Source organism: Chelon labrosus (genome assembly GCF_963514085.1).
Source record: "Chelon labrosus genome assembly, chromosome: 21".
Lineage (NCBI taxonomy): Eukaryota > Metazoa > Chordata > Actinopteri > Mugiliformes > Mugilidae > Chelon > Chelon labrosus.
Genome location: NC_140354.1, coordinates 8,480,635 through 8,492,414, shown reverse-complemented (window position 1 = coordinate 8,492,414; position 11,780 = coordinate 8,480,635). Strand labels below are relative to the sequence as shown.

Here is an 11,780-nt window from a genome sequence, read left to right as displayed (position 1 = left end):
TCCACTTCTGTTTATTGATAAACTAACCCCTGCTGCATAGCACTTGGAATGACAACCACGCCAGGCACAAAAAGTGACGCACACAGTCCCTGCATGAGGTTCCAGCAGTGTGTAACGAGGCTTAAAGACGCTGGTGGTGAGCACCTGTCAAACTTCATATCAAGTCACCCGTTTTTCCAGCTTCAGCCTCTAACCTGACGAAGAGGGAGGCAACGCCCCGCTCGGTCATGTATCTCATGAATGTGCCCCTGATCGGAGTCTGTAGAGAGCGGGCCTGCAGCCGATTGCATGAGCGGTGGCAATCTCCAAAAAGTGACAAAGTGTGTTGTAGGTTTTCCTCTGACGCAAGGAAACCATTTCGTTGTCGTGTCTGGTGTCACAGGGACGCATAGCAACGCAAATGCTGCCTATAAATACACTTCCATGTCCAGGCTATTTTAAACCTGCCAGGGTCAAACAGGAGAGTTCAGCTTCCCTTTACTGTTCAGAATTTACATATTGAAATCTTTAATTATCTGTTTAATTAAGGCTGACTTTCAGACATGTAAACTGATACGATAAATAAAGAAAAGCCTCTCACTTAACACGGTCAGATGAGATGCAGCTAAGATGGGAAACAGATTTTGATGAAAAGTTAACATGCTTTTAAATAAATTATGAAAAACTCTGATTTTACTTACTCCTTACATTTTTTCTTTTCATTTCTTTTGTCAGGAGACATCAATATATAACTTCAACTAAATACACAGTGGAATATTTCACTCAGTTACTGAACTTGCTTAAGCACACATTTGAGGGACTTGTCCTACAGAGCCACAATTTTACATTTTTCCTTAATCAATATATTGCTATATGATTATTTTTGTAGAAATTCATAGTTTATAAGATGTGGTACAAGGCAATTTAGCGAAATAGTTTGAAAAGATTTATTTCAATAATTGAAGATATTACTACTGAAGTATACTGAAGTATTACAAAAATAAGATGTGTCCAGCTTTTAAAATGTGTTAAAAATGTCCTTCTTTTCCTTTTTATGTATATTTCATTTTGGTGTTTGAGCTGTTGGCTATTCTCCATTTTTTTTGCAACCCTAACAATCATTTAATCAACTGATTAAATGGTCTTCAGATTCATTCAAAATAAAAATATACATTTATTGCTGCAAATGTCATCAAGTGACACACATAACTGACCTATACTCATCATTATGCTTTTGTCATGTATGGAGGAAGTATTTGGATGCTTGACTTACCACATTTACTGGAAATTAATTTGTGCTGCTGATGATGTTCAGAAAATCAACAGTCGCTGTTGTCTTTGGACTGCAGAGTCATAAAGTCTCAGCTGAGAGATGTAGCAGACTTTGTGCTGCACCCTGACTGCACCCTGCTCCACCATGATCTTTCAATGCAGTGTGCGGGAGCCCAAATGAAATTCCAGTGAGATTCGGTGCTTTTTGAGCTTTTTGAACGTTTTGCATTTTTACCAGATGCAGAAATTGCCCTCCGATTATTAATAAAGACATCAGTATATTTGTGTGTGAAGACTCGGGCACACCCATGTACGTCATGAGAGAGCAAAACATTTCCTTCAATTCAGCAGCGAAAGCAGAGAGCTGAATGTGAATATAATAACTCATCACCTCTCCAACTCATAAACTGTCTGTAAGAAATACAAACACTGACGTCAACCAGCTGAGAGTCACATTTCCTATCTATATTAAAAGCCCGAGCCATACTTAACAAGAAATTGGAGTATTATGTTTTTAGAAACCGTATTATGTGCTGTTAGTGTGACTTGGAACTGTAGGGTCACTGGTTTGAATCCCTTCTATGTCCCTTGAGCAATGCATGCAACCCCTAAAAACGGATCCCTGGGCAGCTGTAGTGTCCTCACTACAAACTCTCTGTGTGGATAGATACAAATGGATGGAAAATGTCCTTGTATGTGTACATGTGTACTTGGCCGGGAAAGCTGAATAATGCGATGAACTTTCTGAAGGACTGGCATATTGACTTTCTTGACCTGGACGGTTACTGCTGTAGGAGTTCCGTTTGGGATTTAGTAATAGGGTTGCTGGTAAAACACGGTCATTACCAATGATTTAATGAAACTCTCTGTGCCGTCACCCATGTGTTTCCTGAAAAGCTATTTTGAAGCGCCACCTCCCAACTTGCAGCTAATTCAAAAATGATCAAAGAGTTGGGAGGGTGAGGGTAAAGGGTGATGCTGGGTTAGGGTTAGAGTTGCAGTGTGAGTGGAGCTGATGTGGGCCAGGTGACACAGAGGAACCCACCTGTCTTTCAAAGCAGCTATGTCCTTAATTATCCATAACTTTAAGGCTTGATATAATTTAAACCAGTTACCCCCATACAGTTTTCATGAATTAAGAAACTAGCTTTAGAGACCAAAACAGTTTTTAGTGACAGGGTAGATGTTCATTGCTGCTGTACATTCTAACATGGGTGTCCATGGAGACTGATTCCCTTTTTTCAAAATGTTCTTTCAGGGCCTGTGCCTTGGAGCCAGACCGATAGCTGAAAAGAGTGAACAATGTGACCTCCAGTAGTATAAGTAAGTATAAGTAGTAGTAAGTAGTAGTAGAAGTATAAAACAGATCTACACTGCTCATTTGCCACTCTCAATGCTTGGTGCTTTGTCTGTCCTGTGAGCCCATCTGCAGATGATGAATTAGACACACAGAAAAACCAGAGTGTTCTGATTTCTTACTTTCCAACATTAAATTTCCACCACGGGATCCAGCCTCAAGTGGACATTAGGAGAACTGCAGCTCTTTAGACTTCCGCGTTAGCTTAATTTTTTTTAGTGTGAGGTTGTTGCCGGCTCTGCAAAAGCAGCATCCCACATGAATCACACAGCGTAATAAGCAATGAAATGTGTTTGATTAATAATGTCTGATACTTAATGACTTTATTTGACCTCATAAACTTCCTGTTAACAGTAATACATGCAAATTATTACATTAAAACACATTCTTTTACACTGAAGAGGACAAAACAAACAAAAAATCTTTGCCACAATTTGTGGATACGTGTTGTTAATAGATGGAGTTTAATACTGGATATGATGAAAGTGCTTTAAGAGAATACATATTTAGGGTTAAATAGTCCTGTGGACATAACGTACCATATTTCCACAATAGGCAACTCATAACCATTCCCTGTAACATGAACAATTGAGACTATACAAACAGATATGTGCAAGTGGAAGCCCAACAAATGAGGCGTGAATCATTGTCCCGGATTTTCCAGTTTCCCCTGCCTTTCCTGGGCTTTTCAAACCACAGTCCCTCCCATTACAATCAAAGCCACCACATCCAACAGCAGATTAATAGGAGACTTCCTCTACACTGCTTTGCACGGTGGTAATTCATCTTAATTGTAATACATTCCTCCTGGCAGCGTGCCCAGCTCGCCAGATGCTCCATGTCTGTTTGTCAAATACTAAATCCCTTACAATGTCTTCAAAGCTTTGAGTTCTGGGCCTCGAGAGTCAGAGCTTTTACAGGTCGGAAATCCAACACATGCTGGACAACATCTGCAGACAGCTGGCTCTCCATGGAAGCCAGCTCAGCGTCAGGCCTCGTCACATTCAAAACCAGGAATTGTTCAAGTAAAAATGCTCCTCTGGTTGATAACCAGGGCGGTTTGGCTTTCCCGTCGCCGTTCCTTCTTCCGCTCCAGCCTCACCTTCCAGCAGACGGCGCTGGACGCTAAAAGCACCAGTCCTGCCGAGAGCAGCACCAGGCCAAAGTAAGAGATGGTGGATCCGTGCGAGTTGAAGCTGTAGGCCACCGCGGTGACCACGATGCCGGCTATGAGCACCACCACGCCGAAGGGGACGGTGCAGCGGTAGCAGGAGAGCTCGGCCCCGCCGGTGGCTGCAGTCAGCTGGACTTCATTAACCAGGGGGATGTTCACCGTTGTCATGCCGGACACAGGGCGCTCCGTGTTCTTCTCTGGGGTCGCTGGCGTTCTCATGGCGTCCTTATTGGCTTCTTCTGGCATTGCAGGATCCAGCAGCCTCTTGTTAACCAACCACAGATGGTTCCTGGTCTTTGCCCTTTACCCTCTCTCCTACGTCAGGTTCTCTGTGGAGAAACACACCATCCATGTTGCTCAACAAGGCAAAAGAAACCCAACAGATGCTTTTTGTTACCATTTCACAATTCACCAACACTCTCTGACCACCACACGCTGCTTTAATAAACCATTTGCACAATCCCGGGCCGCCTCCTCCTGACCCAGTCAGAGAAGGATGACGCAGAAGCTCTCGGCCCAGCACGAGCTGAGACATTCCCTGGAGAGCGCAGGATATGACATTACAAACTGCCCCGTGAAATGCAAGGAGCCTTGAAATCACACGCACTTTCACAACCGCTCAGTCGTCCCCCCTCACATCTGCTGGGTGGAAGGCTCTGATTCAGACAATGACTGACGAGAAATGGGAAGTATCGCTTACACTTCTGACACCACTAAAGCTACAACTATGTGTCTGGGAGTTTACATTCTGCACTAAAACACACAAACATGGTGGAGACCAGGAAGACAAACATGGTTTTAATTTGGTTAGTGACATTATTCTGATATTAAACACACACGCCTAGTGTTTTCCCAGTTTATGGAGAAAGCCATTTAATCCTAAATAGAAGAAATTTACAGACTTTCCCTTTGGTTTCTGTTCTTTTTGTGGGCACTGTGTTTATTTTAGTATCCTAAAGGACTGTCTACGGCCCTGCAAGGCGTCACCACGTAAATTTGACAGGTTGACAAATGGATAAAAGAGGAAACACATCCACTAAATGAGTCTAACTCCTGTTCCTGTGAAATCTTTTGCACTAAAACACTGAAACGAAACTGATCTGTGATTGGACAGCAGGCTGCTAACAGACACAACCTGAGTTTCATATTTTATTGTCAATAAACCAACAGTCCTGTAACTGCACCGACAAAATTTTATATATCTCTTAGTGGAAAACATGGGCTTTAAAATCAGACTTCAGTTATATGTCTAATTTAGAGCCTTCAATTAGAATATTTGGCCATCAGTTTAATTGATTATTTTCTTGAAAGATTTTTCCAAAAGGCAGGTTAAAAGATAACATCTTTAACATTTTGTTTTTTTCACAGTCCAAAAAAGATATCAGTTCATCTCTTTACAGAACATCAAAGACACCAAAATATTCACATTTAAGAAACGGAAACTTCTCATTAAAATTAACGAGTTCTAAATATAACTGATTCAACTTTTATTGCTAGACTGATTCTAAGAAATAATGCATGTGGTCAGACTGAAGAAATTAGTTTGATCATTTGCAGAAAAGGGAGGAGAGAAAAAAACCTCCGCAAAGACTTTCAATCTGCAACAGAAGAGGTTGAACTGTTGAACTCTTAAATGTACAGCAGATAAAGTTTTCAAATATAGTTCTACAAGGTTTCATGCAATTAATCTGCACCATCTCCCTTTAAACGGATTCAGTCGTAAAGGTTGAACAGACCAAACATTGTTATTTGTAATAAATCTACTTGACATGCTCAAAACAAAGTCCAGACAACAAAAAAAAAAAAAAAAGAGAAACGTTCGTCACCTCACAGACGTTTTCCATGTTTCCAAAGTGTCCCTCTGCTGCAGTGAAACTTGTCTCAAAGTTAAATATTTGCTTCAAAGTGAACTAAAAGTTTTCCGCCTGTGCTGAATCTGAAGCAATCTGATTATCTCCCTCTCTCTCTTTCTCTTTCTCTATGGAATCTGACTCCCATTCATGAGAAAAGTCCTCAGGTTAAAGCGCCGTCCGCCGGACTGCCATCCTCATTGAGAAGGGCTACTTCAAGTATCGATGACCGCAGCGTCAAGCTCACGACGAGCACATGTGATCCGGTGGCATATTTCAAAATAAAACGACGGTATAAACGCATCCCAGTGTCCGACTGGGATACATTTATTTTGAAGCCCAAATATTTGCTTCCGTTGTTCTTTTCATTCACAATTATATATTTCAGCCTGCAGTGTTTGCAATTACACTACAGTCAGCAACAAAAAAGATGATATGCAAAAAAAAGAAGAAGAGAAGAAACCCAATCAGGAAATGTTTCACTGAAACACATACATTTATTCGATTCAAATAAATTACAATTTTAATTAAAAAAAAAACCCTCACTGATCAGCTTTGCATGGAAACGGGATTTGAAAAATAAAACACGTTTTGCTGTGAAATGCAAAAACAAAAAAAGGTAATATAAATTATTTAATTTTTGTTTGCAGTTAATAATAAAGCAGGGGAAATGATGGAGATACGGTGTATATATTCATAGTGAATTACAGGCTAGTAGTAAAAAAAAAAAAAAAAAAAAATCCATCATTGAAAATGTTATGCATATGTGTTTTACATAGTGTTTTTGAATGAAATGTTATATTATCGTGAACGCAGAATTTCACCTATGGTTAAGTTGTAGCAAAAGATTTGAAAACATATTTATTTGTGAATAAAATATTTTAAACTATGTCATATATAGATATACAGAGGAGTTAATGAAACAATGCTGTCATCTGATATGTACTGAAGAATCATCCAGAATAAAATTAAAGATGTCTAATTAAAAGTTCTTAATATTACTTAGCTACTTTCCAAAAAAATTATTTTTACGTGTGTGTACACGTATCAATCTTTTATTTTGAATGTGCGGACCGGAAGTCCTGTGTGGGAACTGCAGCTTGTTGGAGAACACTGAGCCGTCATGTCGCTGCGGTTTACAGATGAAGAGTTTCAGAGCGCCTGGAAGGAGCTGGATGAGCCGCAGCTGGAGGGAGGATGGGAGCTCTTCACCGAGACGATGGGAGTCAAAATCTACCGGCTCTACGACAAGGTAGAAAATACTGGTGCAACTGCCTCTTCTGCGACAGGAAAACCGATCAATACTGAATGGTTGATGGGTCTAAATGGGATTTGGCTTCTTCCGCAGATCCTGCAGCATCTACCCATTATCTCCCCAAAAAACATTCAGCTTTAGAATAAAACACCTAATGGCTTCAAAATCTAACAGCTTCGGTGTCCTAGCGGTCAGCGGAGGAACAAGCCGGAAATTGACTTTACAAACTGGCTTTACTGGTCACACCAAACTTGATTTAGAAATCTGTTCGTTTTAGGTTGTGTCGCATTGGTTTGCATATGCAACCTGGTTCAGTACATTTGTGATATCAGAAAGATCCGCTCTTCAATTCGGCTTACATCAGACACATCCAAGAAGTAGCTTTGAATTAGTTTTCAACTTATAACTTGGATGAAATGGTGTTTGGAGAGCCAATTGTGAGCTGGATATTTTAAATTACCTCCTAATTATTTGAAATAGTGTTTGCCCATCTTTAATATCAGTGCATTGATTTATTTTGTGAGGGTTGTGTCTTAATTTCATTAACGTTTACATGGGTAAATAATCAAAATATTCAATCTCTTTTAAAATAATAAAGTTGGCACACTTGATTTAAATACCTCAAATATAGTGTATGCAAATCTTTTTCAGGTCTGAATCAAATCCAACACACTTCCTTCCTTGTAGGGTGCAACGCAGGCTGGTTCTAATCAGAGCCGTGTGGTTTTGGATTATTTACACAGTGTGGGTGTGGCGTGTGCGGCATGCAGTTTGTAGAGAGAACTCTCATGTGCTGTTTGCAGAAAACTGGACTTTATGAGTACAAAGTCTTTGGTGTGCTGGGCACCTGCACTCCAGAGCTGTGTGCAGATGTGTACATGGACCTGACGTATCGGAAACAATGGGATGGATATGTGAAAGGTAAAAAAGACCCAGGAAGGCAAGTTTCACACACATTGTCTGTGCCATCCAAAATGAGTGTTTCCTCATCTCTCCATATTAGACTTCATTTTCACATGGGTGTCTACTAATTTACTATTCCTGTGCTGTAGCACACAACTTGCGTGTGCTTTCTTTTACCTTCTTGCGTTCAAATTATGCTTTATACATATGCACGTTTTTATTCACTGACCTTTTTTTATTTCCTAATCCTTGTTTTCATGCACATCTACAGAAAAAAGCAGGTAACAGCTCTAGTTGCAGGTGTAGCTTGGCTTTTGTGGTCCTTTAAGTAGCTTTCTTTAGTACAGTAGTCATGCTGTCTGTGGTTTAAATAGAGTTTTACAGTATTTATGTTGATGTTTTTCCTTAAAAAGTCCTTAAGGTCTTTTGTATTTGACTTTTTTGTGTGTGTTACCCAGAGCTCTATGAGAAGGACTTTGATGGAGAGTCGGCCATCTACTGGGAAGTGAAATACCCCTTCCCACTATCAAACAGAGACGTATCCTTCAGATGTGCCTTAAAGTCAGCTTTAGTTATGATTTATGGAACTGTATACTTTCAGGTTGTGTACTCCCTAACATCTCAAACCTCAGTATGTGTACATTCGGGAGCGGAGAGACCTGGATTTGGACGGCAGGAAGATCTGGGTGATCCTGGCCAGAAGCTCCCCACAGACGGCGTGTGCGGAAAAGAGCGGCGTGCTGCGGGTCAAAGACTACAAGCAGAGTGTCGCCTTGGAGAGCGACGGGGGCTGTGGAACTAAAGGTGATCTTCAACCTTTTTGCTTTGTCGCCAGTACATCACAAGCACTATCAGGCACAATACGAATATTGTGTTTTGTCCCTACTACAGCACATGAACAATAAATAAATTATTCAGCTGTACAATAATTAGCATGAATAATAAATGAATTGTAGCAATTTTGGTTGGACATCTGATGATATGTGTGCTTACATACCCCAAGCACCAATCACAAAACCTTTTAGAGAATATAGATTTATTCTCACCGGAGAGATCAGGTGTTTACCTGGTTATTAGGAGCCGACTGAGCAGATTCCCCTCAATCTGGTTGTCCTTCTGATAGGGTCAGTCTGTTCTCACTGAGTTGGTTATATGAGCCTTTATCATTAGTGTAATGTTAGTGTCCTTGTAAATGTAGCTAGCATAAACGCAATACATTTAAAAGACCAGTGTGTAGTATTAAGTGCCATCTAGTGGTCTGGTAGTAGATTGCATCGAAACGAGAATAACAAATCCTTTTCAAGCGTGTAGGAGAATCCGCAGTAGTATGTTTGTTACTGTAGAAACATGGCGGACTCTGTGGAAGAGGACCCACTTCTTCTGTAGATACGAAGGTCTCAACAACTAAACACAGCGATCCATAGTAGCAGGTCAGATACTAATGAAAACATAGCAATCAATATTCCATTCATTTTCTATTAATAGATCCCCCTGAATACTACACACTGGTGACTTAAATACTGCTGAGCCGTAGAGCAGTCATTAAGCAATCAGAGTGAGCTTCAACACGTATGAACATGTTTTTCAGTTTTCATGAACTACTTTGACAACCCTGGTGGGATGATCCCTACGTGGCTGGTGAACTGGGCAGCGAAGGTGAGTGCCTTCACCTCAGCGAGGTCCTCTTATACACACAGTGTAAGGTCAAAACATTTAAAGCTTTACATGAAAGGATGAAAGAGTTAAAACGATAAATAGCTTAAGGAGCACTGAACCTTGATCACATGGGTCATGGACATGCTACGAATTTACATCAGACGCTTAAAGTGCAGGTTTGAATCTGAGGCGGTGTTTTTACATGTAAGTGACTCATAAACATGCCTCTGCTTGATATACCGGAAAACAGTGTGAGATATTTCATATTTTAAAGAGGAAGATTTGAATAGCTTCCCATGAGGATTAACAGACACACAAACTGGCACATGAATCTAAAGCACATGAATTCCACATCTGTGAGGTCATGAGACTCCCCTAAGGATCTGTAAATTTCATCATCATGTACATCGGACTCTGTCTTATTGGTTGTGACCGCTATAAGGGCTCCAACTGTACATGCCTCCTCTAACTGGATTAGAAAGTAGTGCAGTAATAACAAGAATGTCCCTGTCTGCAGCTACAGATTCAGTCTTCTTCCTTGTTCTCTTTGATTTGCGTACAACAAAACTGCATGCATCAATTTTTGAGTCTCAGTCACTGACTCTATATAAATACCCCACATGCTTGCTAAAGTTGTTTTTGATGCTCAGTGTAGTGTCTCTGGTCGTCGCCATTGTGGCAGTGACTTACTCCACCTAACTCCCAGTTAATTCATAAATGATCGAGAGGTTGCCCATTCAAAGCAGCTACGCTTTTATTTATGCATAACTTTAAGCCTCGCTAAAATTTAAACAGGTGAGTTATATAAAAAAAAAATCTCCCCCGTACAGTTGTCATGAATGGAGAAATTAGCTTTAAAGACCAAAACAAATTTTTGCACCAGACTGTAACCATGTTTATTTCTGTTGTAAAGTTGGACTTTTTAACATGGAGGTGTACAGGGATTGACGCTCTTTTGGAGCCAGCCTGAAGTGGTCATTAGTCAATTTTCAGCCCCAGAGGTTGCCACTTGGTCTCCATTCCTTGCAGCTCTCCATTATTTAAAAGCACTCAGACATATTACAATATCTGTGATGTACATATGTTCACTGTTGACCTGCTGAAACCGATCTTTGCTGTGGGCTTTAAAGAGGGTGTTAAAAGGGTTCATTCACAGGCCTCTCAGAGCTCCATCCCTCCGCCTGCTTTATGGTTTGCAGCTGTGTTGCAGGGTGACGTCAACAGTTCCTCTCATCGTCGCCCCTCCTAGGTGGGTCTTCTTGGCACATGTGTCCATGACGCTCACTGATAGAGATGCTCTTTGTGTGTATGTTTTCTTTAAACAGAGCGGGGTTCCAGGTTTCTTGACAGACATGCAGAAGGCCTGCAGCACCTACGAAAGCTACTGCCAGAAGAAATGAATGCAACTGCACGGCAAAGTGGCTCAAGGCCTGTGATCAGTTTTACTGCTGTTGTTTTAGTTTTGGGAGGTATTTTAAATGTGTGTAATTAAATTTGACTCCTCTGTATGAGGTGAATGTGGCATGGCGTGGGCTGCTACTGGTAGCATGCTGTTGACTCAGGCATGACGTGCACGAGCGGCCGGCCTAATTAAAAGGCTGGTGTGAATCAATTCTGTTCCATTGTGCTGTATTAACCAACTCTGTGTGGTCTTGTTTGTGCAATCTCCGGGGTTTAGGACCTTTTATTGGATATTATTTTAGCCTAGTGTTTTAGTAAATATTCTAATTAGTTATTCCTTTGGGTCCTGTGTGGTAAAACAGATTATTTTTCTTGCTTTTAAAAATTGCTGTTGAAATTTGTTGTAGGTTTGCTCACACTGGAATCTTTTCATTGTCCATTACAATTCACTGCTGTTAGAACAAAGTCAAACTGACAAAAACGTTTAGGGGATTTATTACTGATGCAAAAATGCATATGGAGATACTTGATTTAGGCTGTACTGATTCCGTACCTCTGTTCTCCTGTTGATACAGGTGAATTTGATCTGATCACGAATAGCCTATTACTGTGTAATATTGCTGTGGTATTTTCCCAAATAAACTTTCTTATCATTTTTTTATGTGTCTGTTGTATTTCAAAATATGAGCAGGGATGCTTTGCGCGTAAAATGGTCTGCTCAGAAGGCCTCTGATGGATACCATGGTGCAGAGTTTGATGCTGACATTGCTGACATAGTCTTCTGAATAATCTGATATTGTTTTACCTTCAATCGAAAAAATAAGTAAAACACCTTGCAGTTGTCATATTTGCAGTCATTGTTGAACTACTGCATGGAAATTACCTCCTGTAAAACCTCAATCACACCAGCAGACTATAAATACAGCAGTTGAA

The 11,780-nt window shown here is 40.5% G+C and overlaps 2 protein-coding genes across 2 annotated transcripts; one reads left to right on the top strand and one right to left on the bottom strand.

Annotated features, from left to right (window-relative positions):
• Window positions 1–2,775: 2,775 nt before the first annotated feature.
• On the bottom strand, window positions 2,776–5,916 carry tmem100a (transmembrane protein 100a). The gene is made up of 2 exons (XM_084570212.1): window positions 5,609–5,916; window positions 2,776–4,111 (listed from the first exon to the last, which is right to left on the bottom strand). The coding sequence occupies exon 2, from the start codon at window positions 4,026–4,028 to the stop codon at window positions 3,630–3,632; it is 399 nt and encodes a 132-aa protein (XP_084426338.1). The 5' UTR covers window positions 4,029–4,111; window positions 5,609–5,916; the 3' UTR covers window positions 2,776–3,629.
• Window positions 5,917–6,578: 662 nt separating this feature from the next.
• On the top strand, window positions 6,579–11,502 carry pctp (phosphatidylcholine transfer protein). Its single transcript, XM_084570893.1, has 6 exons — window positions 6,579–6,884; window positions 7,691–7,808; window positions 8,249–8,328; window positions 8,423–8,594; window positions 9,379–9,446; window positions 10,772–11,502. Exons 1-6 carry the CDS (start codon window positions 6,756–6,758, stop codon window positions 10,844–10,846), a joined length of 642 nt encoding a protein of 213 aa, XP_084427019.1. The 5' UTR covers window positions 6,579–6,755; the 3' UTR covers window positions 10,847–11,502.
• The last annotated feature ends 278 nt before the right edge of the window (window positions 11,503–11,780 follow it).

Excerpts from the sequence above, each read along its gene's own strand:
- tmem100a (XM_084570212.1), bottom strand. The coding sequence starts at position 4,028 with ATGCCAGAAGAAGCCAATAAGGACGCCATGAGAACGCCAGCGACCCCA.
- pctp (XM_084570893.1), top strand. The coding sequence starts at position 6,756 with ATGTCGCTGCGGTTTACAGATGAAGAGTTTCAGAGCGCCTGGAAGGAG. Across the intron at positions 6,885-7,690 it reads TCTACCGGCTCTACGACAAG|AAAACTGGACTTTATGAGTA; the intron begins GTAGAAAATACT and ends TGCTGTTTGCAG. Across the intron at positions 7,809-8,248 it reads ATGGGATGGATATGTGAAAG|AGCTCTATGAGAAGGACTTT; the intron begins GTAAAAAAGACC and ends TGTGTTACCCAG.